Raw genomic sequence first — 27,429 nt, forward strand, 5'->3', positions numbered from 1 at the left:
TCACAGGGAGCTGGCACCTGTGCTGGTTCCTGGAGCTGCCCACCACACTGTAGTAGCCAGCGTGCTTGGCTGTGCACAATGGCCAGACCCTGTGCTTGCTCATTCATGCACCCCTTGCTGCTTCACACCTGGATTGCCCTTGGCAGGTGAGGGATCCAGGCCAGTAGCATGAGCTGAGTGCAGCCTGCCAGGCTGAGTGGGCAGAAAGAGCCCAGCAGGCCTGAGAAAAACTCAGGCAAAGGTGCCACTGGCCACAGAGGTTTCTGGATGGCAAAGCAACATCCCAAGGATCCTGTGGCAAAAATAAGTAGCTCAGGCCAAAATACTTAGAGTCCATCCTTGACTCTTCTCCTTCCACTCTAGACCCAATCCATCTACAAATCCTGTCCCCTCCACCTTCAAAGTATATCTAGAATCAGCTTCTCACATGCACCCCACCAATGCCACTCTGTCCAAGACCATCGACTGTCATGTGGATGAGTGCCACTTCCGTGCAGCTCATCTCTTGGTTTCAGCTCTTTGCCACCTACGGTTTATTTTTAACATGACATTCAGGAGAATAATTTGAACACACAAGTTGGGTCATGTCCCACCCGTGCTAAAACTTCCTGTGGTTCCCTCTCTCTCTCAGAGTGAACAAGCCTAGCACCCATCCTCCCTCCCTCTGCTCACCCACCCTGACCTCTCCTGTTCCCTGACCTTACTGGGTCCTCCTGCTTCTCAGCATCTGTGCTCGTTCCTGCTGCTTGGGTGGCTCTGGCCCTAGATACTTGTGTGACTCACTCCCTCGCTCCCTCTGGTCTCTGCTCAGACATGAATTTATCAATACTTCCCCAACTCCCCCACCTTGCAGTAGGGTGGCATCCCCCTCCCTCTGCCCCTGACCTGCTCCAAGGTTCTTCAGAGCATCCCTCACCATCTGACACATCATCCACTCTGTTTATTTTCTGCTTCCCTGCACTAGAACTCAAGCCTTCTGAGAGCAAGGACTTGCTTTTGTTCTCTGCAATAACCCCAGTGCCTAGATCTGTACCTGGCACATAATGGGCTCAACAAATATTCTTTGAAATGAATGATAGTATTATTCTTCTCATTTGACAGACAAGGAAACAGGCTCAGAAGTAACATGCTAAGGTCATCAACCTAGTAATATAGCAATTATCAAGAGCTGAGCCTGTCCCATCCCCTTCTCTCACTGACCAAGTGTGAAGTCATTCCCCTCCTTCCAGTCAGGAAAAATCCCCTCCCATCTCCCCACCCTACCACCACTACAGGAACTCTTCTGCAGAGGCTGTCTGGAATGTTCAAGCAAGTATCACTCTTTATGGTAGAATGTTTCATTTGAGTGAAGGTTAACCTGATCAATGTCAGAATGGCAACTACTTTTCCTTTCTCCTTGAATTATTATTATTTTTTAGAGACAGGGTCTTGCTCTGTCACCCAGGCTGGAGTGCAGTGGCACAATCACAGCTCACTATAACCTCAAACTCCTGGGCTCAAGCAATCCTCCTCACACAGCCTCCCAAGTAGCTGGTATTACAGGCACACGCCACCATGCCCAGCTCATTTTTTTTTTTTTTTTTGTATTTTGTAGAGTTGGGGTCTTGCTGTGTTGCCCAGGCTGGTCTCAAACTCCTGGCCTCAAGTGAGCCTCCCGCCTGACACTCCTGAATCACTGGGATTACAGGTGTGAGCCACCATGCGTGGCCTCTTCTTGAATTATCGAAATGTAACTGAACCTTCTCTTTGTGTTGCAGGATTAAAATTATTGTGAGATGCAGGTCATGTAGCTAAGATGCTGTATTAGTCCGTTTTCATGCTGCTAATGAAGACATACCCAAGAATGGGTAATTTATAAATAAAAAGAAGTTTAATGAACTCACAGTTCCACGTGGCTGGGGAGGCCTCGCAATCATGGCAGAAGGTGAAAGGCACATCTTACATGGTGGCGGAAAAGAGAGAATGAGAACCAAGCGAAAGGGGTTTCCCTTATAAAACCATCGGATCTTGTAAGACTTATTAATTACCATGAGAACAGTATGAGGGAATCGCCCCCATGATTCAATTGTCTCCCACCAGATGCCTCCCACAACACATGGGAATTATGGGAGCTACAATTCAAGATGAGATTTGAGTGGAGACATAGAGCCGAACCATATCAGATGCAGATGCAGGAGGTGTAGAAGATAGGGGTGAGTGGGTACCAGCCCCTGCTGTGGCTTTGGGACTTGGCTTGATCCTTGGTCTCCTGCTCCGTCCTCATTGAGGGACCACAAATAGTGATTAGCAGCCTGGGTTCTGCAGCTGCCCCACAGCTGTCCTTCTTTAACAGCAGTTAATGAATCCAACATTAAACATTCCTCTCCCATGCGACTTCTTGCCCCCCTAGATGGTGTCTATCACTGTCACTATCACGATCCTTTAACTTTTCAAGCTCATTTAAAGTGTTATCTGTAACCAGGATGCCATGAAACACATACCTCTTCATCAGTTTACACAGCTATTCCAGACCTTACCTGAAGTTACTGAGTCTGTTTTGATTTTTTTTTTTTTTTTTTTTTTTTTTGAGACAGAGTCCTGCACTGTCACCTAGGCTGGAGTGCAGTGGCGCAATCTCTGCTCACTGCACCCTCTGCCTCCCAGGTTCAAGCAATTCTCCTGCCTCAGCCTTCCAAGTAGCTGAGATTACAGGCACGTGCCCCCATGCCCGGCTAATTTTTGTATTTTTAGTAGAGGCGGGGTTTCACCATGTTGGCCACGCTGGTCTCGAACTCCTGACCTCAGGTGATCCACCCACCTCAGGCTCCCAAAGTGCTGGGATTACAGGCATGAGCCACCACGCCCAGCCGAGTCTGTTCTGTTTAAGGCATATGAGCAAATTCAAAAATCCATGCCAAGTGGGGAGCAAAGGAAGCTCATTTCACCCCCACACCTCCATTTATCTTCTAAACTAATTTTCACCCAACTCAAGGTCTGGGTCCTTGTGAAGACATTTAAGTTTGCAAGAGGCACATGGGTAATGACTGGTGGATTATTAATAAAATACAGAATAACAAAACCAGGACATGGCCAAGCATCTGCAGCTGTGTGGACCAATGAAAATCTGAAACCTTTCTGGTTTATGGGCGCTTGATCCTCCTTTGGCTTTATGCGGCTGCGGGGGGGCAGATGTGGAGTGGAGGATGAGGGCGGGAAACTGGAATCTGATCAGGTTACATGCCCAAGGGCTCTCACTGAAAGTAGGCCCCTCCATCTTCTCCATTGCACCTCTGAACCATGTCATTACATGTCTACCTTAGAAAGGCCTGAAATTAAAAAATAATAATAAATAAAAAATAAATTCAAAAACCACTCCATAAGAAGCTGAAAATCTGTACTTCACATTTCTTTCCCTGAGCCCTGAGGTGGTCTAAGTCTTCCTTCATTCATTCCCACATCAAGCCTGAGACAGTGGCCTCCCAGGAACCGTGTTTTCATCCTGCATTATTTCTGCAGTGTTCCATCAGGCATCTGCAGGTCTTTAAAGGAAATGTGAAAAGGTAGCAAAGACACATCTGTGCAGCCAAGACATGTGGCACAAGAAAGAAGTGCAGAAATCAAAGCCAGGGAGAAGCCTGCTAGCCACCTGGAAATCAAATTGTGTCAGGGAGAAGGCCTGCGTGGAAAATAGATTAGAAAGGCACTGAACGAGAGAGGAAAGAAAGGCAGCCCCTGCAAAAGTTAATGAGAAGCAGAGGAGGCCAGGAGAAGCAGCCTGAATTTGAAAAGAGTCCTGCACTGCTTGAGGAAGGACTCAAGATTCAGTAAGTTCTATCGACTTCTGCCTGGGTAACGCGGTGGCCGTCCACCTGCATGTCCCTCTTTGCTCACCACGCTCAAACTGGGGCTGCAGGCTCTGAAAGAAAACCAGGGGGGAGCTAGACATGAAAGGAATGGGAACGCAGGCCTAGGACTTCAGATGAGAGGGGACCCTCCATCCACAGCGCCATCCTTCATCTGACCTTCAGCCCCGTCCTGACTCTGTAACTACTGGGCCTGGTGCCAACAGGGCTGGTGAAATTGGTAGGAACTGGGATAATGATACCTGTCTGGACGACCCCGAACGTTGAAAGACACGGCATAGGTACAGGAACTGGCAGAGTGGGGCTCCACAAAGAGCGACCTGTTATTATTAAATCAAACGTAGAAGCACGTGGAAGTGGCCTCTGAGCATTTCCATTTTCTTTTGAGATGGAGTCTCGCTCTGTCGCCCAGGCTGGAGTGCAGTGGCACAATCTCGGCTCACTGCAACCTCCACCTCCCGGGTTCAAGCGATTCTCGTGTCTCAGCCTCTCAAGTAGCTCGGACCATAGGCGCGCGCCACCACGCCCAGCTAATTTTTTATATTTTTAGTAGAGATGGGGTTTCACCATGTTGGTCAGGCTGTTCTCGAACTCCTGACCTCAGGTGATCCACCTGCCTCGACCTCCCAAAGTGTTGGGATTACAGGCGTGAGCCACCGCGCCCGGCCGCCTTTCCATTTTCATCTGCGCAGTCCAGGCTCGGAGTGCTCTCGTAGCTCCTTGGTCTTCCCGAAACCCCCGTATCAGTTCGCTCTTGCGCCAGCTCCCCTGTGGAGTGGGGCCTCCTCATCTCCTCCCAGCCAGCGAAAGTCATCTTAGTAATGAGACCAGCAGTGACCCTAAGCCCTGGGGGCTGTCACTTTTATCAGGCTCTGCGACCCCCGTGTTCCCCCGTGCTCGGCCTCGTCGGTGGCACTTGGCATGACTGCGAGGTCAAGCTCAGGTGTTCTAGAAATTTAACTTTATTTTGTTTATGAACTCACTTTCCATTTCCAGATACCTGGAGGCAGAAACTTAAAGTGTGGACCCCCAGCGTCTGGATGAGAGGTCACAAAGCATTAAAAAGTCAACGTCCGCGCAGCCAGGCCCCCTCATGTGCTCGCCCTTCAGGCTCGGGGCGTTTCCCAGGCAGGTAGGGGAGCGGTTGTTAACAGTGCAGCGCCACTCACTCCTGATGCTCGTTTTCCTAATGCAGGCAAACGCCACATTCCTGGTGTTGGTGCAAAAAGAAATCATCCTACTCCTCCCCTCGCTTAAACTTTCCCACAGGCCTTGTCAAACAATCCCTGGAGCCGGCCTGCGGGTTTTCAATGCGCGCCTTTCACCATGCGGGGCGCGGCGAGCCGGGGGAGGGCCTCGTGGGGGCGGGGCGTGCCGGGGCGGGGCGTGCCGGGGCGGGGAGGGGCGGGGCGGGAGGGGAGGGGAGGGGCGGGGCGGGAGGGGAGGGGCGGGGCGGGAGGGGAGGGGAGGGGAGGGGCGGGAGGGGAGGGGCGGGGAGGGGCGGGAGGGGAGGGGAGGGGAGGGGCGGGAGGGGAGGGGAGGGGAGGGGCGGGAGGGGAGGGGAGGGGAGGGGCGGGAGGGGAGGGGCGGGGCGGGAGGGGCGGGGCGGGAGGGGAGGGGCGGGAGGGGAGGGGCGGGGCGGGGCGGGGCGGGGAGGGGAGGGGAGGGGCGGGAGGGGAGGAGCGGGGAGGGGAGGGGAGGGGCGGGGAGGGGAGGGGAGGGGCGGGGAGGGGAGGGGCGGGGCGGGGAGGGGCGGGGCGGGGAGGGGAGGGGAGGGGCGTGCCGGGGCGGGGCGTAGTAGGGACTGGGCCTGGCCTAGGGCGTCCTCGCGAAGCCTGGACCTGTCAGGCGGTGCCGTCCGGGTCTCGGCCACCGTCGAGTTCCATCGAGTTCTGTCCCGGCCCTGCTCACAGCAGCGCCCTCCGAGCGCCCAGCACCTGCGGCCGGTCCAGGCAGCGCGATCCTGCGGCGGCTGGCCATCCCGGATGCTATGGCCGCCGTCGCCGTCTTGCGGGCTTTCGGGGCAAGGGGGCCCATGTGTCTCCGGCGCGGCCCCTGGGCCCAGCTCCCCGCCCGCTTCTGCAGCCGGGACCCGGCCGGGGCGGGGCGGCGGGAGCCGGAGCCGCGGCCCACCAGCGCGCGGCAGCTGGACGGCATAAGGTCAGCCCCGGGCCGCGCGGGCTCCTCGCGTTGGGGCCGAGTCGGGGTCAGGGCGCCGCCATTGACCCGGCGAGGACCCGGGGAGCCGGAGCCCCGTTTACGCCCCTGGGGAGGGAACTCCCTGTGTCCCGGACCCGGGCCTGGCAGCGAGACGCGCAGGGGGGATTGTAGGGCCGTCGGTGGGGACTGTCCGGGGCTCCAAAGCCCTCAGGGCAGCCTGCGGGGTCACTTGGCCTCCAGCCGCAGGGCCTGCGGAGAGGCCTGGGGAGGAGGGCTCTGGGCCCCAGACCCGGCTCCAGGGGGAGTGTGAGCTCGGCCGAGCTGCTCCTTGGCCCTCACACAGAGGCGCGGGGCTGGGGGCCGGGGCAGTAAATAGGACAAAGTACACAGCTTCCTGAGCGCTGCCCTTGTGGCTACAGGCCCAAAACTCTTAAAAATGTGCTTGTACGCCAACTGGAATCTGGGCGATGGAGTCATGAAGGTGGAGGGCCCTGCCCCCTCCAGGCCTGAGCCGGGTGCTTGCCTGGCCGGGGCAGGGGTGCAAAGGGAGGCCTGCGTACCGTGTTTCAGCATGCTTCAGTACTAAATCAAGCTATTAAATAAAACGTCGTCTTCTCCTACCCTGAGATGTTTACCTTCCGAAGAAGACCTAGAAGGCTGCGTGTGAACTGATAGTCCTCAGATGACCAGGTGGTTCCCCGCAGGGGTAGAGAGCCAGCCCCTGGCTTCAGCGTTTTCCTTTTCTTCTCACACTCCTCTCATCCTTTCCCACCTTTGCACCCGTCCTTTCTGCTGCTCTGCAAGGGGCTGGGTGCACAGATCTGCAGACACCCTTCCAGCCCTCATGCCCTACAGACAGCTGCTCTTGGCCATCTGTGGGCTTGGGGTGCCCACAGCAGGGGCAGGGAATTCCAGGGTCTCAGTAATGGCCCCAGGGTTTGGAAAGGGGATGGTTCCCGTCCCTGTGGACCCCTTGCTCATCAACTACAGGAGCACAGGCCAGAGCAGGGCCCAGGCCAGGGCCTTTCTTGCCCATTGCTAAGTTTCCGCTTCTGTAAATCTGGTAACATCTGGTTGGAAGCCTGACTTCTGGGCATGGTGGCCAGATGACAGAAAGGAGGCTGGTCGAGTTCTCCAGAATTAAATATGAATCAGCAAAGGTGGTGACTGAAACACTCCCACATGAATGCTAGGGTTTGTTTAGTAGGAAAGGACACTTCTTAACCAAGCATTAAAGCAGCATTATGTTGGGCACTAAGCAGGTGAACTTGAGCAAGAACTTGAGCGACCCACCACTCTTCAAGGGTCCCTTTTCCATGCTTCTCCTCCCAGCAGCGCTGCTGTCATGGACCCAGGGCCAGCTCTGTGCTGGGCTCCCTGTATCCATGATCCCTAATTCTTAACAGTGGACTGCAAGGTGGCTAATTTTATGCCCGCTTTACAGTGAGGAAGCAAGTTCAGAGAGGTGACAGCCTGTTCAGGGCCACACGGCCAGTAGGTCTCACCAGGGTTCAGAGAGGTCCCTCTGCCCCAAAGTGGTTTCTACTCTGTTTCTACTCACCGCTTGGTTTGAAAAGAGATGGCGAAAAAACGGGATGTGATGTCATTCCACTGCATTCGGTGGAATTGCCTGTGAAAAAATAGAAATGCTATTTTTTGTCATTAGGTCAACAGATATTGAGTGTCTTCTCTGTGTGAGAACATGACAGTCCCTCACTTCAGGGACCTTCTCGTGGTTTGCAATAATGATCTTCAGACAGCTCATGGGAGCATTTATAGGGACCATCTCTTACCTTGACACTTACCACATGCTCTGGTGGTGACCTCATTCTTGAAGAGGTTTTCTCTTCGGTTAGGTGATATTGGTGGAGCTCTCGGTGCAAGGCATCGCATGTTTTGAACCAAGATGGCCACTGGGAGGGTTCAGTGAAGAGATTTTTTTAGGAGGTATTATTAACAGGCTTTGATGCCAGTTGAATCAGGAAGGGATAGAAAACTAGCATGACTTTTTCTCTCATTCAGGCAACTGAGTGGCACTGCTCAGATAAGAAAGAGAGGAGAGGGGCAGGTTTGAGAATGGGGGGATGCCCAAAGACACCTAGATGGAGAAGGCCAGTAGACATCGGGATGAACGCGTGCACCTGGAGCTCAGCTCAGAGGCGGCTGTTGACATCAAGGTCATCGGTGAAGTTGCCTGGGAAGAGTGTGGGGGACAGAATTCAGGGTGGTTGGCATTCAGGGGTTAACAGAGGGCTAGTAGCCCACGAAAGAAGTCAAGAAGGACCGGCCAGAGAAGTACAAAACAACCAGGAGAGAAGAAATCTGTCTCCAGAAGGAGGGAGTGATCGAGATGGCCAGTGGATTTGGATCTGGAAATTAGGAGATGGTTGGTGAGAAGAGCTTGGGTGGGGCGGGAGGAGCTGAGCCTGGTTCCTCTGGGTTGGAGAGTGGACTCTGCGGTTTAGAACACTCACAGTATGGGAGCCAAACAGCTAACAGGACACATGAACAGATTCCACAGCGCACGATGGCCTCTGGGGCTCGAATCTTTTTATACAATTTTGCCTGAGACTTTAGAATTAAGATTAAGCATATGTCACTGATGGGATGGCAGCTTTTTATATTTGCTACAAGAAGCACCCTCATTATTTGATGGAGAGGTTTATAAGCAGTTCTTCCACCACCCCCACCAAATATAAGTTTTGAAGTCTATCAGCAAATCAGCGCAAGTAATTTTTGTACTTAGGAGAGAACGATGTTCATAAGAAACAACAAGATGAATAGCACAGCCACCTGAAGACTGCAGCAACCTTGAAATTGTATTCCAAAGAAAGTAGTTATTCTTATTGAAATCATTTCAGTCATCAAACTTGTTTTCCGGAAAACCATGACACAGAATACTATTTATGGAGGATCCGAGTTGGCTGTACTGCGGAAGGAATATCAGATTCAAAAAAGATTGAGGAAGGTAGGAAACCTGTAGGTGAAAACTGATAGGAAACATATAAAATATATAATAACAATCTGGTGTTTGACTCTTTGCCCATTTCTTGTAACAGCCAAAAATAAGACATTTCTGTGTATAAGCAGCAAGATGACAATACAGGTTATTTTATTCAGCATGTGGGATGCCTCAAAAGAGCGAGCAGGCCCTTTGGACGCCAGCTTTTTGTGAGAGGATATGTCCAGAAGAGCCCTCTTGCTGTGTGGCTTGTACTTTTTTCCTTCATGTATCATCCCATTTGCGGACAGCACGAATTGTTTTGTAAACTTACAGGATGCCACTATAAGAAAAGATGGGTCTAGGTGCAGTAGCTCACATCTGTAATCCCAGCACTTTGGGAGGCTGAGGCGGGTGTATCACCTGTGGTCAAGAATTCGAGACCAGCCTGGCCAACATGGTGAAACCTCAGCTCTACTAAAAATACAAAAATTAGCTGGGTGTGGTGGCACACACCTGCAATCCCAGCTACTTGGGAGCCTGAGGCAAGAGAATCACTTGAACCCGAGAGGCAGAGGTTGCAGTGAACTGAGATCACGCCAATGCACTCCAGCCTGGGCAACAAGAGTGAAACTCCATCTCAAAAAAAAAAAAAAAAAAAAAAAAAAAAAGATGGAGCGGGTACAGAAAAACAGAATGAATGAATAAGGCCGAGAATTCTATAGCACAACAGGGTGACTATAGTCAATAATAATTTAATTGTACATTTGAAACTAACTAAAAGAGTATCATTGGATTGTTGATTTATCCCTTGTTATCCACAAAGGATAAATGCTTGAAGGGATGGATACCCCATCTTCCATGATGTGATTGTTGCGCATTGCTTGCCTGTATCAAAACATCCCATGAACCCCATAAATATATCTACACCTACTATATGTACCCACGAAAATTAAATATAAAAAATTGGGTCGGGCATGGTGGCTCATGCCTATAGTCCCAACACTTTGGGAGGCTGAGGCAAGCGGATCACCTGAGGTCAGGAGTTCAAGACCAGCCTAGCCAACATGGTGAAACCCCGTCTCTACTAAAAATATAAAATTAGCCGAGTGTGGTGGTGGGCACCTGTAGTCCCAGCTACTCGGGAGGCTGAAGCAGGAGAATCGCTTGAACCCGGGAGGTGGACGTTGCAGTGAGTTGACATCTGGGGAGTTATTTTCATTCTGGGCTCATTTTCTAACTTTTTTCTAAGGAACAATGGAAAGAAAGCAGTGGAAGGTAGCCACTGTTGGTCAGATTTCTCCGGCGCCTGCTGTCATGCTAAGCTTGCAGCCTCTCTGGGTGGTGTTGATTTTGGAACCACTGTGCGTTGCCCTCTCCTTGGAGGTGGCAGTCATGTTTCTGACAGCAAACATGGAGAAAAAGAGAAACAAATCAAGGGAAGAGGGAGGAAACCCAGCCTGCATTTCAGGTCGCCTTTTTCTTGTTTTGACTTGGCTGTAACTCCAGAGAGTTGACAGACCCTCTAAATTGGCACTAAGCCCCAGCAGTTCTCCTTTCTTGTCTTTTAAAAATAGCTCCTAAATTAGACAGGAATCGCAGGGGTCCTCACTTGTTTTGACTAGTGTGTGACCCTGTGATTGTAAAATGTTCTTCACAGGAACATTGTCTTGAGCAATCCCAAGAAGAGGAACGCGTTGTCACTTGCAATGCTCAAGTCTCTCCAAAGTGACATTCTTCATGACGCTGACAGCAACGATCTGAAAGTCATTATCATCTCGGGTATGTATCTGACATCTGTCCTTAGTATTCTGCAGTGCCCAGAAGAGCTTTCTGAGTCTTTAGTTAACTGGGGCATCCCTTCATTTAACTGGAGAATTGTTTTGAAGCTCCTTTACAAGAACATTAATTATGGAAAACACCTGTGTAGTTGGTGATTTGGTCCTAACACTATTAACTGCAGAATTTATAACAAAGGTGACTGACTGTTCAGTGAAACTATGTCTTTTCCTTTCTGTTAGATACTAAAACATTTCTGTGCTGGGCTATACTGGTCTTCCCCTCAAAATCAGAGAATCAATTTCTTCATGGACCTTATAAAATGGGTTTAACCACTGATCCTTTGGGGCATTTGATTGGTCTGACTTTTCTTTTCTTACCAAGCTTTTGAACTGATATCTGCAGTGCGTTTAATGGTGCTGGAAAAGATGCCATATTCTGCTAATTTGTTTGCTTGCTCTAAAAGGAATTTTTACAGAATTATTTTTTCTTGTGATGATGGGACTGGTATAAATAATAGTAATATTAGCATTTTAAAGCATGCACAAAAAAATATGATGATGATGCTTTGTGATGCTATGTTTGTTTGGCAAATCAAGCATCAGTGTTTCTGGAGGCAGAAACTCAGAATGTTACCATCTTATCCATGGTTAATCAAAAGTGTTCAACTGTTTTATATGGTGAAGAGAAAAGAAATTAGAATTAGTACAGTCCAGCAGCCATGTGGGATGTTACCTGGATACAGCAAAAGCAGTTAACGTCTTCTTTTTTTTTTTTTTTTTTTTTTTTTTTTTTTGATACATAGTCTTGCCCTGTTGCCCAGGCTGGAGTGCAGTGGCATGATTATAGCTCATTGCAGCCTCAAACTTCTGGGCTCAAGTCATCTCCCGCCTCAGTCTCCTGAGTAGCTGGGACTGTAGGTGTGTGCCACTACACTCAGCTAAGTTTTTATTTTTTGTGGAGATGGCATCTTGCTATGTTGCCCAGGCTGGTCTCGAACTCCTAGCCTCAAGCAACATTGCCACCACTGTGCCTGGCTAATTTTTAAGGTTTTATTTTGCAGAGACAGGGTCTCACTATAGCTTCTTAACTACATAATTACCTCACTTACAAAAAGACAATAATATTGCCTATCAATCAAGATAACTACAACAGCCAGGTGTGGTTGTTCATGCCTGTAATCCCAGCACTTTGGGAGGCCAAGGTGGGCAGATCACTTGAGGCCAAGAGTTCGAGACCAGCCTGGCCAATGTGGCAAAACCCCATCTCTACTGAAAATACAAAAATTAGCTGGGCGTGGGGGCAGGCACCTGTAATCCCAGCTACTCAGGAGGCTAAGGCACAAGAATTGCTTGAACCCGGGAAGCAGAGGTTGCAGTGAGCTGAGATCGTGCCTCTGCACTCCAGCCTGGGCAACAGAGCAAGACTCTGTCTCAAACAACAACAACAGCAACAAAAGGGAAGTATGAGAAAATGTTATCAGCTCATCAGTAGGATGACATTTTCTTGTTGATGACAGCAGTGATAGCAGCCACATCTTATGATCCCTCATCTGTAAAATGAAGACCAGAAGGCTTCCGAGGTCTCTTCCTGCCCTCACCTTCCTAGTTCAGCCATGACGGCTGGCCACTGTAGATGAAATGACATGGACACTGCCTTCGGCATGGGGGATTTTGATGAGCTTGTGTGACTCAATACACTCAGGCCAGAGCAAGTCCCCAAATAAAGGCTCTGTATAAAATACCTTTGCCTTGGTAACTGAAACTTCTCCTTATGTAATTGTGTATTTCTATCATTTTCCATGAAGGAATTTTAGGACACAGAGGCATCTAAAAAACACCTCACCTTGCATTTTTCATCACAAAATTCTGGCTGGAACTTTTCAAGCAAACTGGAATTATTCTTCTCAAAATTAGGCCATTAACTTTCTCTAAGTGAAAGTTTGCTGAAGTTATTCAGTAGACAAGGAAGGTAACTAACTGCCCAACTCTGGGTGTTTACATCTTTTTGTTTTCTTTTCTCAATTGGAAACATTTGCAGCTGAGGGGCCTGTGTTTTCTTCTGGGCATGATTTAAAGGAGCTGACAGAGGAGCAAGGCCGTGATTACCATGCCGAAGTATTTCAGACCTGTTCCAAGGTAAGCCGGGACGACAGTCAACAGTGCAAACCTGCAAATGATCACTATATTAAAGGTTGAGTTCGCCTTCTACCTTACGGATAAGATTTTATCCATGAGACCCAACTGCAAATGATCACTATATTAAAGGTTGAGTTCGCCTTCTACCTTACAGATAAGATTTTATCCATGAGACCCAACCACCCAGAGCAACTAGAAACTGTTTGGTCATCAGATCCTTTATCCAAGCAATTATTTGGTTTAGACTTTTTTTTTTTTTTTTTTTTTTTTTTTTTTTTTTTTTAAGACAGAGTCTCCCTCTGTCGCCCGGGCTGGAGTGCAGTGATGCAATCTTGGCTCACTGCAACCTCTGCCTCCCGGGTTCAAGCGATTCTCCTGCCTCAGCCTCTTGAGTAACTGGGAATACACGCGTGCGCCACCACGCCTGGCTAATTTTTGTATTTTTAGTAGAGATGGGGTTTCACCATGTTGGCCAGGCCAGGCTAGTCTCAAACTCCTGACCTCAGGTGATCCTCCTGCCTCGACCTTCCAAAGTGTTGGGATTACAGGCATGAGCCACCGTGCACGGCCTAGTTTAGACTTTTAAAAAGTGACCATAATTTGCTATTGATTTTGTTTTGTACCAAAGAAAGTGGAATATAGGATGGTACTCATAGTTGCCATGTCTAGCATTGTGGGAGTATGTCTTGGTATAGAAGTTTGGAGTAAGAAGGAAAAGGTGAAAATGTGTGTCTTTAGGGAAGAAGAATCTAAGATTATAATAATTTTTAAAAATTTTAAACTATGTTAAATGGGAAAGAACATTAATAAATGGAATAACAATAATGGTTTTTAAAATTATTTTCAAATGCTTCTTTCAACCAGCCTTTATAATCACCACCTCCAAGTAGGAAAATTAACCTCTTCGTTATTGCTTCTTTTCTGCCTCTTTAACCATATTAAGGAGGAAAAATACCAACAGCCACAGAGGAAGAAGAGGTACAAAAAGTTTTGGATGATTTTTAAAGGCATGAAATCAACCCCTTGGGTAATGAAAAATTGAATAGAGAATCCAGCTTTAAGTAATACATTGTTCATCTAATGACCATTTATTGAGCACCTATTATAATACCTGCAAGGCATTGAGGGAAGCATAAGAAAAAATTGTTTTCTGCCAAACTGAAACTGAAAATCTATTTCGGAAACAACACATATAAAACGGTTTCATAACCTGCCTCTAAGATAGTTTAACCTAATTGTTTTGTTCATTCATTGACTTATTCATTCATGTATTTGGTCATTAATGATTTCACAGATATTTAATGATACAAGACAGAAGTGAGCAAGAGGGATGTGAATGGGAAGATGATTAAGACATCCCCATTTGTTTTCCTTGCCCTTCCAGAAACCCATAAAGAGATCAGGTTATATTTTTCTCACTCCATGGAAGGTTAAACAGGAAAAGCAATTTACTTGAAGCTTCATGGGGAAGTGGGAGCAAGTTAGAGCCGAGACCTGGGTCTTTTGTTTCCTACGTTAATGATGTTTATGTAACATTCCACTCTTGGGTTTGCCAAGCCTTGGTGCTTTAAAAGTTTTTTTCTACCAATACCCAGTATGTTTGGCTAAAGTTGAAAAGCATCAAAGAGAACCAGTAAAGCCCTTTTATCCTCCCTGAGGGTCTGCTTTTATCACTCTGCTCTAGTAACTTCATGAACTGGGATCTAAACAGCATAGCCATGGGCCACAGGGGAGCAGGCCTTCTTCAGAGGATAAAGCCCAGATTTCTTGGAAGCCCCTAACCCTTGGAAGCCTCTGACTCCCTGAAAAAAACTCAGTGCATAAACAGGGCCTACCCCAAAGTAGTAAAATAGGACTGAAAGTGTATTGATATCTTTAAACCATTTCTAAGAAAATAACATTGTCTTGGATAAATATGAGTGCCATGAACTTGTGCAAGATTTCCATTTCCAAGTGAAATCAACAGGCAGATTGGAACAGAATGAGCTAGATATTTCGTTGTTCAGTTCATGCATGAGAAAATTTGATTTTAGAAAGGAGGATAGAGGTATCTGAACTAGCTAAGCATCTAAAAACTATACCAATTTGTTACAGACCACAAGTACTGCATGATAGTTAATTATATACAAACCAGGAGTAGGGCAAATTAAGAATGAGTAGAATGAGAATGAGAAGAACTTGACTCTGGAAGAGTGAAAATGACCTGCCATGGCACTCAGATTAGAGACTTCTTCCTTGTCTCTCTACTTATATCCTGTTGAAGTTTGGAGACGGAAACTCTAGTTCAGGAGAAGATTCTGCACTTTGCTCTCATACCCCGTCAATCAAATGACAATGGGACAAGGTTTCTTGCTTTGGGGAAATAATGTGAAACCCTTAGCGATGCTATTAAATGAGGTTAGGGCAGCGTTCTATTTATGTCACATTTTGGAGTCAGCAGACCCAAAACAGTACCTAATTCAGGAAGCTCAAATAGGTATAATCAGTTCTTGACTATCAAGTGTTTGATTATTCTAGCTTGTTGATTATTTAAATTCCCTTTGTCTTTTCTGAACTTCTCTCTAACTTTATATTTTAAATAGTCTTTTTTTTTTTTTTCTTGAGACAGGGTCTCGCTCTGTCACCCAGGCTGGATTACTGTGGCATGGTCTCGGCTCACTGCAATCTCTGCCTCCCGGGTTCAAGCAATTCTTCTGCCTCAGCCTCCTGAGTAGCTGGGACTACAGGTGTGCATCACCACGCCTGGCTAATTTTTTTTTTTTTTTTTTTTTTTTGGTAGAAACAGGGTTGTACCATGTTGGCCAGGCTGGTCTCAAACTCCTGACCTCAAATGATCTGCCCACCTTGGCCTCCCAAAATGCTGGGATTACAGGTGTGAGCCACAGCACCCGGCCTAAAATAGTCTTAATCATGAAAGTAATGAGTACTTGTAAACAGTTTTGAAAGTCTAGAACAGTAAAAGATTACCGATGTGATACCATAATCATGCCACCCAGAGAGAACCATGATTAATATTTTGCTGTATTTCCTTTTAGATCATTTTTCCATGTGAACCTGTTTTTCTAAATAATCATATATAGATGAGATTACAGTATAGAATTACATAATATGATTATAGCATTGAATGCTTACTATATGCCAGATAATATTTTAAGTACTTTAGATATGTTAATTTATATAACTGTCATGTTCTATAAGGTTGGTGCTATTATCATGTCCATTTTACAGATGTGAAAATTGAGGGGTTAAATGACTTGTCCAGGATTAGGCAGAGTAAGTGACAGACTGGGCATCAAACCCTGGCAGCCTGGTTTCAGACCACTGCATAAGCTCCAGACTGCCATGCTGGTGTTTCTCTTGGAAATTTTCATTTCAGTGAGAATACAGCATCCTAGTCAATGGATGTAGTTTAGTTTCCATTGCCATTTATTTATTTTGTATATTTATAATATTTATAGTTTTTTACTATTATAAAATAATGATTTGGTGAGCATCTTTGGCATAGAGCTTTTTACCTGTTTCACATTATTTCTTAGAAGTAGAATTCCTAGATCAAAGGTGAATGTATGCATTTTTAGGCCAGACACAGTGGCTCACATCTGTAATCCCAGCACTTTGGGAGGCCGAGGTGAGCGGATCACTTGATGTCAGGAGTTTGAGACCAACCTGGCCAACATGGTGAAACTCTGTCTCTACTAAAAATACAAAAAAGTTAGCCGGGTATGGTGGTGCACACTTGTAATCCCAGGTACTCGGGAGGCTGAGGCAGGAGAGTCACTTGAACCCAGGAGGCGGAGGTTGCAGTGAGCCAAGATTGTGCCACTGCACTCCAGCTTGGGTGACAGAGAAGTCTCTGTTTCAAAAAAATAATATTAGTAATTGTATGCTTTTTTAATGCTGAATATATACATATTACCTATTTTTCTGCCAAGTTTTATGAAATCCTAGCCATTCACAGATGATGGACAGGACAGGTAGACTGTTCAACTCTAATCCCAGTCAACTGGGTTTTCATTAGTAACTTCAGTTCCTTGGGTGGTGCAACAACACTCAGAACGAAAACAAAATGTTTTCTTTCTTTGCAGCAAGACTTTAGAAGTTCTTGGGATTTCTTCCCCTTGTTATTCATTCCAGTTCACTGGTAATGAGCGCTCTCACTAGCCCATCCCCAGCCTCGCCTTACAGTGCATGAACCCCCTAAATCCATGAACAGTGTTGTGTACAGGTGTTTACTTATCTGTGCATTCTTCTTTTTTTTTATTTTTATTTTTATTTGAGACAGAGTCTCACTGTGTCACCCAGGCTAGAGTGCAATGGCGCGATCTCAGCTCACTGCAACCTCCACTTCCCAAGTTCAAGCAATTCTCCTGCCTCAGCCTCCCAAGTAGGCTGGGATTACAGGCACGCGCCACCACATCCAGCTAATTTTTGTATTTTTTTTTTCAGTAGAGACAGGGTTTCATGATGTTGGCCAGGCTGGTCTCAAACTCCTGACCTCAGGTGATCCACCCACCTGTGTTCTTCTGAGGAGGATGTATTTCCTCATTTATCCTAGGGAAGATAAATGTCATTAGCGTTTATCAGGTTCTCAAAAGGAGACCTCCCCCCAAAAAAGTCAAAAAGCACTACTATGGGATATGATACCATAGCCTTAAATATATAATTGGTTATTTTAGAAGAAAGCTAATGAATATCAAATGTTTATGGATATAAAAGATAAGCTTCTTAGACAAAATCTTCAAATCAATGAAGGTCGTTTGTCTTTGAATACCTGCCTTGGGGAAAGTAACCCAAATTTCATTCCCATCCTCTCTCCCTGCCAAGGTTCAAAGAGCAGCAGTTTAGAAATTGAAGTTACCATAGCAACACACTCTGCGGCATGAAAACATAAGCTGCAAAAATAAGTTAAAGTTCTGGAAGTGTATTGGTTGGAGGGGTCACATTAGCACATTTTTGTGTCTCCTCTCTGTGCCAAGGGCTCTATTTTAGGAATTTTGTTTACTTTGATGACAGCAGAGTCCCCCCACCCCCATTTTACTAGAATTGAGAGCATCCTCATGGTGGTGATTGGAGAAGTAATTATTAAGCAAATTGCCTTCAAGGCCCTTTTCCACCTCAATTTTTCAAGGAAGCACCAAATACCAGCTTCAGACCTTTAACACAAGAGCTTCACACAGGCACGGTGAGAACAGAACTGTTTGTGAAGGGTTTGATTTGTTCCCCAGAGATAAAAATCCACACTATTCTTCAGCACATTTGCCAGGAAGGCAGGCGGGGGTCTGTCACTACTCAAGAGCTGAGCTTGGGGCCACCCCCTGCGGCAGCCCCCACCAAGCTTAGTGTCCTTGTTGTACGGTAGGGCTCTGTCCCCATGGGGCTCTCAGAAAGACCAAATTACACTGCCTGGTTCAGAGTAGATATTTAATAGGAGTTAGTGCTTTCTGTGCCTTTTTTCACCCTTCTTCCATAGAGTCGGATAAACTCAAGCATATGAAAAGTGCTCTGGAAACAGGAAAGTCATATAAAATGATAGACGTTGGCTGGGCGTGGTGGCTCACGCCTGTAATCTGAGCACTTTGGGAGACCAAGGTGGGTGGATCATTTGAGGTCAGAATTCCAGGCCAGCCTGGCCAACATGGTAAAACCCCATCTTTACTAAGAATACCAAAAAAAATTTAGCCGGGCATGGTAGCCCGTGCCTGTAGTCCCAGCTACTCAGGAGGCTGAGGCAGGAGGATTGCTTGAACCCAGGAGGAAGAGGTTGCAGTGAGCCAAGATCTTGCCACTGCACTCCATCCTGGGCAACAGAGTGAGACTCTGTCAAAAAAAAAAAAAAAAAAGCAATAGGCATTAATGTCGTGCCTCCGTCTGGGTGGAAATGAAGTGGGTGTGTTTGTCCCGCAGGTCATGATGCTCATCCGGAACCACCCCGTCCCCGTCATTGCCATGGTCAATGGCCTGGCCACGGCTGCCGGCTGTCAACTGGTTGCCAGCTGCGACATTGCCGTGGCGAGCGACAAGTCCTCTTTTGCCACTCCTGGGGTGAACGTCGGGCTCTTCTGTTCTACCCCTGGGGTTGCCTTGGCAAGAGCAGTGCCTAGAAAGGTAATTTAACTCCCCCCACCCACCTCTGCCTCCCAGCCTTCTCTGGAGTTCCTCCTCCAATGCATGCGATGATTCAAGATCCGCTTGTTAAAAGTGCCTTTCATATCAGGACGTTCTGCCCAGAATGCCTCTGGCTAGATGGGCCATGATGTTTCCTCTAATGGCAGGGAGGAAAGAGCCGACCGCCTGCCTGTTCCTCTGTAGCTTCTGACGCCAGGCGTCAATTTGTGAAATCACTGCATTTCCATCATGCGTACCCTCAGTACCACTGGGTAGGTTTGCCGATTAGTTTTGTTTGTCTTCCTAATGGCACATATTTTGTAATCTTATTTGAAATGCAATTGAGACTCAGTTTTGTTGCACTGAATGGTTGCCCATGAGATAGAATAGCGTGCTGACATAATGCCAGTATCAAGAGCCTAGGATAGTAGTGTCGCTGGCTCACTCTTCGTCAACAGTCTGTCTTGTTCCAGAACGGATTTAGAGTAGGTGATTTCTGGAGTGTGTTGGGTTTACAACGGTTGCATTTCAGGAACATGAATCTCCTGTGTGTGGTATGTTGAATCTGCCCAAGAAGGAGCCGTGTTGCAAAGTGGTTTTGTTAACTACAGTGAAGTCTGTTTCCGTCACAAAGCTTTCTTCCTTCCTATAACATCATAAAATAATATTTCCTAAACCTCCCTTAAGTGTAAACCAACAGTGTTCTTGTTGCAGAAACAGTGCATCCTTGTTCTTAATTGGAAATCTGTAAAAAGGGGGCAGAGTCTTAGACCACACCAAGTAAAGAAGCTAAATTGCTTTCTAACGTATATGATCTACTTTAGCATCAACTGTGAAAATCAGCAATTGCTCACATGCCTAAGACGCAAGAGAAATAAGATCCAAGGGAAATCCAGTAGTAGGACCAAGAAGTTTAGGGAAGTATTCCTTTCTTTTGCAGTGCCCCTTTGTTAGTTTTTGCAGAAATGTGTGTTTGTGGGGAAATTCTGAAGACAGATACCTGCGAACACACACACTTAGGACGGTGGGCTGGAAGTGGGCTCCGCACTACAGTAGGTGACGGCTGGCTAAAGTGTCTTCAGACTAAGAGGATGTTTTCGATTCTGTCAAGATAGACACTTACCTTAAACTCATTCAGTAAATTTTTTTTTTTTTTTTTTTTTTGAAACGGAGTCTCAGAGTCTCTGTCATCCAGGCTGGAGTACAGTGGCGCTATCTTAGCTCACTGCAATGTTCAAGGGATTCTCCTGCCTCAGCCTCCGTAGTAACTGGGATTACAGGCACGTGCCACCATACCCGGCTAATTTTGTATTTTTAGTAGAGATGGAGTTTCACCATGTTGGTCAGGCTGGCCTCAAACTCCTGACCTCAAGTAGTCCGTCCCCCTCGGCCTCCCAAAATGCTGGGATTACAGGCGTGAGCCACCACACCTGGCCCATTCAGTAAATATTTCTTAAGACTCTACTTTGTGTGTTACAAATTGATTGTCAGAGTTTATTCATAAACTATCTTATAACTGTACAAATCAAATCACAAGGCCTTTGTCTAATAAAAGACAGCTGTGCTGACAGCTGCTTGTCCTCTTCAACACCTGATGTGCTGGAAGGTTCCACAGTAAAGCACTTGAAACCTTGAAGTCAGCCCTACTATCTGGCTAAGAACCCATTCTCTCTTAAACTTTTGAAATCAAGGCTTATTAGATTTGATTCCTAGAAACAATGCTAGACCATATTTATCAAGTTTTAAATTGATAAAATTTAAAGTTTTTGAGAAGAAAAAGGGGAAAATATGACAAAAACAGGCCTTAAGTTCCAAGGAAGCCCAGTCTTCAGAAACCCCATTTCATAATCACCCAGTTGGATGAACCAAAGTAGCTTTTACCTCCCAAGGACAGACCTTCTCAGAAAATGGGGCAAAAAATCTCCGGACAGCCCTACTCAGGTTCCTGGTCTCTGTTCTCATGTTCTGACCCCCAGAAGGCCTCTAAATCACTCAACTGGAGACTCACCAGTTTTTTCTAATCAGCTGCCTGAAAGCGGTTCAGAGTTCTGTCAACAAGTCCTTGCACGCTGGGCTCATTAATGCTGGGCCACTCAGAGCCATGACTCAGGAACGTGGCTTGGGGTCAACACTGAAAAGCAGAAATCACAGTACTGATAAAGGGAATTTTGTAGGAAGAAACAGTCTTTTGGAACTTAAGGCCTTTGTTAGGTTTCTGGATTTGCAGATCTAATTGTGTGGGCATGCTTTAGGAGGAAAAACTGGGATTCATAACAATCTAATAAACCTGACCCAAACCACCCGCCCGTTGTCTTTGCTGATGTGCGCATGTGAACCCATCCACGGACATCCATGCACAGGCCCACCGAGTACTTTGGGGGGTGGGTGCGTGTCCCTCATACACCCACAGGGAAGCTAGCAGGTACTTTGCAAACTGGCCTGGGCAGGAAGTTGGGCCTGTCTCACACTGGATAAGACAACATGTGTGGGTCACTAGTGCCCTCTCCTGGCCGCCACAGGGACCTGCTTGGCTGTGCTGGAGATGGGCAGAAACCATGGAATCAAGCCTGTCTGTTCAAATCAGACCAAGCCTGGACATGAATAATATTCCCCATTTGTAAAGAGCTTCTCTCCTTGGGCACGATCTAAATAATGCATCTTCCCGGCACCCTATAAAACACCCTGCCTGGCGCAGCTGCTCCGTTCCCAGGCAGAGCTGGCCTTGCTCAGACCCTGAGCCAGTGCCTCAAGCAGCCGGCCTCACTGGAGAGCACGTGGGAAATGAGAAGCCCTTCCTCCCAGAACAGTCATTTTCCTGAGGCAGGCAGACTCTGATTTCCTAATCAGCTAATGAGAACAGAGTGGGGTTTCCAAGCTGGAAAGATGGTTAAAGCCCGCTGCTCAAACTGGTGCAGATGTTAAAGAGCCTGGGAGAAAGGCTGGGTCTCCAGCCTGCCCCAGATGGGCTGCGTTTTAGCAGTGATTTGTGTGGCCAGAGGTTGGGAGTGCAGTTTTAGAGGACGCACAGTTCCACACCCAGTTTGCAAGAGGGTCTGGGAGTTTCAGGGCCTCGTGTCCTGTGTCCGGCCAGTGAGATGGGACCCATGACCCTCACTCCAGTGTGCTTCCCTCAGAGCCTGGCCATGTGGCAGCCCCAGGGACAGACCCTGCTGGTGCCATGGTGCCAGTGCGAATGCATGTGTGTGTGTGCACAAGTATCCCATGGGTTCTGTTCAGGCCTGACTGTTTCCATAGTGCTCCTCCTGCAGCTCCTCACCCTGCTGCTGGTGCTCCCTGGGAGACAGATGCCATGTGCTATGGTCTCAATGCTGTGTCCTCCCCAAATTCCTGTGTTGAATCCTCATTCCCAAGGTGATGGTGTTGGAAGGTGGGGCCTTTGGGGGTGATGAGATCATAAATATGGAGCCCTTGTGAATGGGACTTTATGAAAACAGCCCCAGGCTGGGTGTGGTGTCTCACGCCTGTAATCCCAGCACTGTGGGAGGCCGAGGCGGGTGGATCACCTGAGATCAGGAGTTCGAGACCAACCTGGCCAACATGGCGAAACCTCATCTCTACTAAAAATACAAAAATTAGCTGAGTATGGTGACGCATGCCCGTAATCCCAGCTACTCGGGAGGCTGAGGCAGGAGAATCACTTGAACCCTGGAGGCGGAGGTTGCAGTGAGCCAAGGTCGTGCCATTGCACTCCAGCCTGGGCAACAAGAGCAAAACTCCATCTCTAAAAAAAAAAAAAAACAGCCCCAGAGAGCTGCCTTACCCCCTTTTTCTCCATGTGAGGACACAGCTAGAAGGCCTCGTTTACGAACCAGGAAGCAGGTCCTCACCAGTCGCTGAGTGCCAGCACCCTCACCTTGGACTCTCCAGCCTCCGGAACTGTGAGATATAAATGTCTGTTGTTTATAAGCCACCAGGCCGTGTGGTGCTGTGTTCCAGCAGGCTGAATGGACTAAGACACCGTGCCCATGCAAAGGGGCATGACGTGGGGAGAGTCCCTTGTGGGCTGTAGCACACGGTTCTTGCCACTTGGGTGGCCTATGAGATCCAGAAGACCCCTCTGCTTTAAATAATCACCCCCATTCCAAGGCTGGGGTAACCATTTAAAAGCCAGCATTAGAGATCATGGACCAGCTGCAGTTGGCCTAGTTGTGTTAAAAAAATAGATGTTGCATTCACTGGGTGCCTACTGAGTGCCCAGGATTGTTATTATACGAGCCTTGCACCTGCTATCTCTAATCCTTGCAATACTGCAGGAGGCGCTCATTTTTGTTTTCCAGATGAAACAAACTCCAAGGCGTTAGTTGAAGGTCTTGTGGTTAGTAAGTGGCAGAGCTGGGGTTGGAACTCAGGTACATCTGGCTCAGCCAGGTCCCTTGAGCTCAAACCAGGTCCCTGAGCTTTTCTTCTGCAAGCAAAATCTTCATAGTGACTTCCCTGATTTATATCTGGCTCAGATGGACCATTTTTCCCCCAGCCTTTCCATTGTACTTGATGTGACAGTGTGCCCTGCTGTCATTAGTTAGTGGCTTCTTCACTGTGTCCCTTGGTGATGGTCATTTGTACCCAAGTGTGCTGGCTGCGGAAGTGAGAGGTGAGAAATGGCTTGCTCAGAGGTCCCAGGAGGACCAGTGCCCAGCAGGCCTGGGACCAGGCCCCGCCTGTGAAGCTTGGACTCCAAAGGACTCGGCCCCAAAACATCTGGGGCGTTTGGAATTCCGTGCAGTTCTGCAGCTACACACTGCTGGCCCAGGCCACAAGCCCCTCACCTGGGATGAATACTTGCCCATCTGCTGAGCCGGCCAGGAAGGAACACTTACTACTTTGGATTTACTCTTTCCTCCTTCCAGCTCTGACTCCATTCTTAACGACTCTGAAAGTCATCTAGGACTTGATCATTGCAGGTGACAAAGGGATCGATAAGGTTGACTTGGGTGGCTTTCATTGTTTTTTCATGTTGCATCAGTTTTTCAGGCTTGGCCACTTCCTGACATTTGGTCCCTGTGAGTTCCCCAAGAGCCGCCTGTGTCAGTGCAGGGTAAGTGGCTGGGAGGATCCGTGACATGGTGTCCACCTTGGCTTCTGATCCCAGCTGACATGCAGTTCAGGGGCAGAGATGGAGCGGAGCGCTGTCCTGGCCCCATGCTGTGACCTGCTAGGTGTCTTCAGCAGGGTCCTATTTCACAGCTGTTCACAACAGGATCCGCTTTTTAGCTCCTGGTTCAACCAGGGCTTCAGACACGCTTTGGCATGAAGTGCTCTTCCTGGTCAACTAAAAATGGTCTGCCCTGGAACCCCCATGGCTGTCACGTTCCTGCTCCCTCCAACGTAAAATCAGTACAGTTCCAAAACAGAGGTGGCGATTTAGTCCATGCCTTTAACTTTACAGAGGAGAAAAGGAGGTCCTGCATCACCCGTCCCTGGCTGCCAGCCCAGTGTGTGTGGGCTCCATCTCCACCCACGGTGGCAGGAGGGGCCTTGGGCCAGGCTTCTGGTCTCTCTATCCAAGTTCAATTCTGGGGGATCCAATCTAGTCCTGTGGCTTAAAAACCTTCTAGACCCATGGTTCTAAACTGGGAGCAGTATTGGCCCGGGGATATGTGGCGATACCTGGAGACATTCTTGATTGTCACAGCTTGGTGGGGGGTGGGTACTACTGATAACTAGAGAGTGGAGGTCAAGGATGCTGCAGAACGTCCTGCAATGCACAGGACAGCCCCCCACCCTCCCTGCAAAAGTTATCCAAATGTCAGTATCACCAGGGTTGAAAAACCCCACTCTACATACTGATGCCTCCCCTGTGTGTGTCTCCGGCTAGTCCAGCTATCTATTACCAGGCAACAGGCCACCCACAGTATGGTAGCTCAAGACAACAGAATTTGCAATTTGGACAGGGCTTAGCGAGGAAGGCTTCTCTCTGCTCCAGAGGGTCGGCAGCCTCAGCTGGGGATTCATCTGAAGGCTGCTTGCTCACGTGTCTGGCTGTGGATGCTACCTCTGAGCTGGGCCCCCACAAGGGTGGTTGGTGGCACACTGCACCCGGCCTCTCAGTGTGGCTTGGGCTTCCTCACAGCATGGAGGCCAGGTCCCAAGAGCAAGAGCCAGAGCCAGCTGGAAGCTATATCACCTCCTTGCCCTTGTCTCAAAGGAACCAGTCTGCCACTTGTGCTGCACTCTATTTTCCTGCTTGCCTGCCTGCCTGTCTTCCTCCCTCTCTCCTTCCTTCCCTCATAAATATTTGATAGGTTGCTTGCTATGTGCAAGACAGTCTTCCAGTGCTGGAGATACAGAAATCAGCAGAAGACTAAAAAAAAATGTCCAGGCATGGTGGCTCACGCCTGTAATCCTAGCACTTTGAGAGGCCAAGGCGGGAGGGTCACTTGTGCCCAGGAGTTCAAGACCAGCCTGTGTAATATAGTGAGACCCCATCTTGGAAAAAAAAAAAAATCCTGTCCTACTGGAGTTTACATGCTACAAAGGACATACACTATAAACAAACATGAAATATATAGGGTGTTAAATGGAGAGAAGCACAAAACATTTAAAATGTAGCCAGACAGGGGTCGCATCAGGGTTTGTTTTACACTTGGAGCAGGGCAGCCATGGAAGACCTCAGTGATAGGGGACGCAGGACCAGAGGCCTGCGATGAGGGCATGTGCCAGGATGACACCCAGGGAAAATTCACCCCAGGTAGAGGGACCAGCGAGTCCGAGGACCCTAAGGTGACGGTGCACAGGCGTGTTTGAGGAACATCAGGGATGCCACCAGGATTGTGAGAGCCTGAGTGAGGGGTGGGGGAGGGAAGGCCCCCTGCCTGTGTGTCCTTGTGCACCTGGGGACCCCTCTTTTCCATTGTAAGTTTGACTTTAGAGGAGCCAGGCTTGGTAGCGCGCGTGACAGAATTGGTTGGTGCAGCACACAGCGGTTGTGGAGCAGAGGACACGGTGGGGAGGGAGGGAGCTGGGGCCCCTCGCTCTTCACCAGCCCTGGAACCTCAGGGGAGGGTAGTAGGAGGGGAAAGGGCATCCTCTCCCTGCCACATCTTACCGATTGGTGAGTTAAAACCATGCTGGGCTCTACGTCTGGTCCCTGAAGACATTGTAAATCCTTGCTTCTTCAGGAGGCTGGGTCTGCTCTTTCCATTCAGGCCGAGGTGGCAGCCCCATGACTGCTTATTGTGGGAAGTGGCCCCAGTGGGTTCCGAGAGGTACTGGAACCCCCACCCCCACCCCCACCCCACCCCCACGCTGCAGTGTCTGTGGGGCATCCCATCTGATGTGGCTGCCGTCCTGTGCTTGGCCCTCAAAAGAGGTAGACGAAATCCCCAGCCGTGGCAGGGCTCAGTGACCAGATCCGTGCAGGAGCAAGAGAACACGGGACAGCCACTGCTCCCCTGGGCCTGGTGTGGTTTCTTCACTCTTGGAAAGATCCGCTCTCCTCCTGGGCAGGAGTTAGGGCACTGAAGATGTCAGGGCTGGCGGATGACATGGTATTTGAGGAAGCAGGTCATTGAGCCGAGGCGGGACTCAGGTGGCGGGGTCGGGTCACAAGAGAGCACCTCAGTGACCTCTCGTGTCTCCCCGTAGGTGGCCTTGGAGATGCTCTTTACTGGCGAGCCCATTTCTGCCCAGGAGGCCCTGCTCCACGGGCTGCTTAGCAAGGTGGTGCCAGAGACGGAGCTGCAGGAGGAGACCATGCGGATAGCGAGGAAGATTGCGTCACTGAGCCGCCCGGTGGTGTCCCTGGGCAAAGCCATCTTCTACAAGCAGCTGCCCCAGGACCTGGGGACGGCTTACTACCTCACCTCCCAGGCCATGGTGGACAACCTGGCCCTGCGGGACGGGCAGGAGGGCATCACAGCCTTCCTCCAGAAGAGAAAACCCGTCTGGTCACACGAGCCAGTGTGAGTGGAGGCAGAGGAGTGCGGCCCACGGGCAACGCCCAGGAGCCCACCCTCCCCTCTGACCCCAGCCCCACCACTGCCTCTCAGCTTCAACAGGCGACAGACGAGCTGCTTTTGTGACTTGATATTGGTGTCACAGCATTTGGCCTACATTAAAAGCCACGATTTCATGGGGAAAGGACAAAATGGAGAGTGACTGAGGTGCTGACCTCAGTGCAAGGCTGGTGAGCCCTGCAGCAGGCCAGCTATGGCGGGAAGCCTGGCATTTGGGGTGCTCCTTACAACGTCTTAAGCAAGCGACCCCCCTGACATAGCAGAAGGTGGCAACCCATGGAGGCAAGAAAGAAGGACGCCAGCCTGACCCTTATCCAAAACGTCCTCCTAAGCGGAGTTAATCCTGGCTGCTCAGGAGAGGTAACACATTTCAAATCTCCACGAGATATTCTCCACGCAGAAAATCTTCTTGATTCTATAGAGACGTAATCATGCCTATGGCTTTGAATAATCTTATGTGATTTAAATAAATTAAATCTTTATAGAGA

General features: G+C 48.5%; 1 protein-coding gene across 1 annotated transcript; it reads left to right on the forward strand.

Moving 5' to 3' along the window:
* Positions 1 to 5,627: 5,627 nt before the first annotated feature.
* On the forward strand, positions 5,628 to 27,429 carry ECHDC3 (enoyl-CoA hydratase domain containing 3). Its single transcript, XM_024254324.3, has 5 exons — positions 5,628 to 6,002; positions 10,604 to 10,725; positions 12,763 to 12,860; positions 18,765 to 18,965; positions 26,571 to 27,429. The coding sequence occupies exons 1-5, from the start codon at positions 5,833 to 5,835 to the stop codon at positions 26,889 to 26,891; spliced, it is 912 nt and encodes a 303-aa protein (XP_024110092.1). The 5' UTR covers positions 5,628 to 5,832; the 3' UTR covers positions 26,892 to 27,429.

This window comes from Pongo abelii, chromosome 8 (genome assembly GCF_028885655.2).
Source record: "Pongo abelii isolate AG06213 chromosome 8, NHGRI_mPonAbe1-v2.0_pri, whole genome shotgun sequence".
NCBI lineage: Eukaryota > Metazoa > Chordata > Mammalia > Primates > Hominidae > Pongo > Pongo abelii.

Excerpts from the sequence above, each read along its gene's own strand:
- ECHDC3 (XM_024254324.3), top strand. The coding sequence starts at position 5,833 with ATGGCCGCCGTCGCCGTCTTGCGGGCTTTCGGGGCAAGGGGGCCCATG. Across the intron at positions 6,003-10,603 it reads CGGCAGCTGGACGGCATAAG|GAACATTGTCTTGAGCAATC; the intron begins GTCAGCCCCGGG and ends TGTTCTTCACAG. Across the intron at positions 10,726-12,762 it reads GAAAGTCATTATCATCTCGG|CTGAGGGGCCTGTGTTTTCT; the intron begins GTATGTATCTGA and ends AAACATTTGCAG.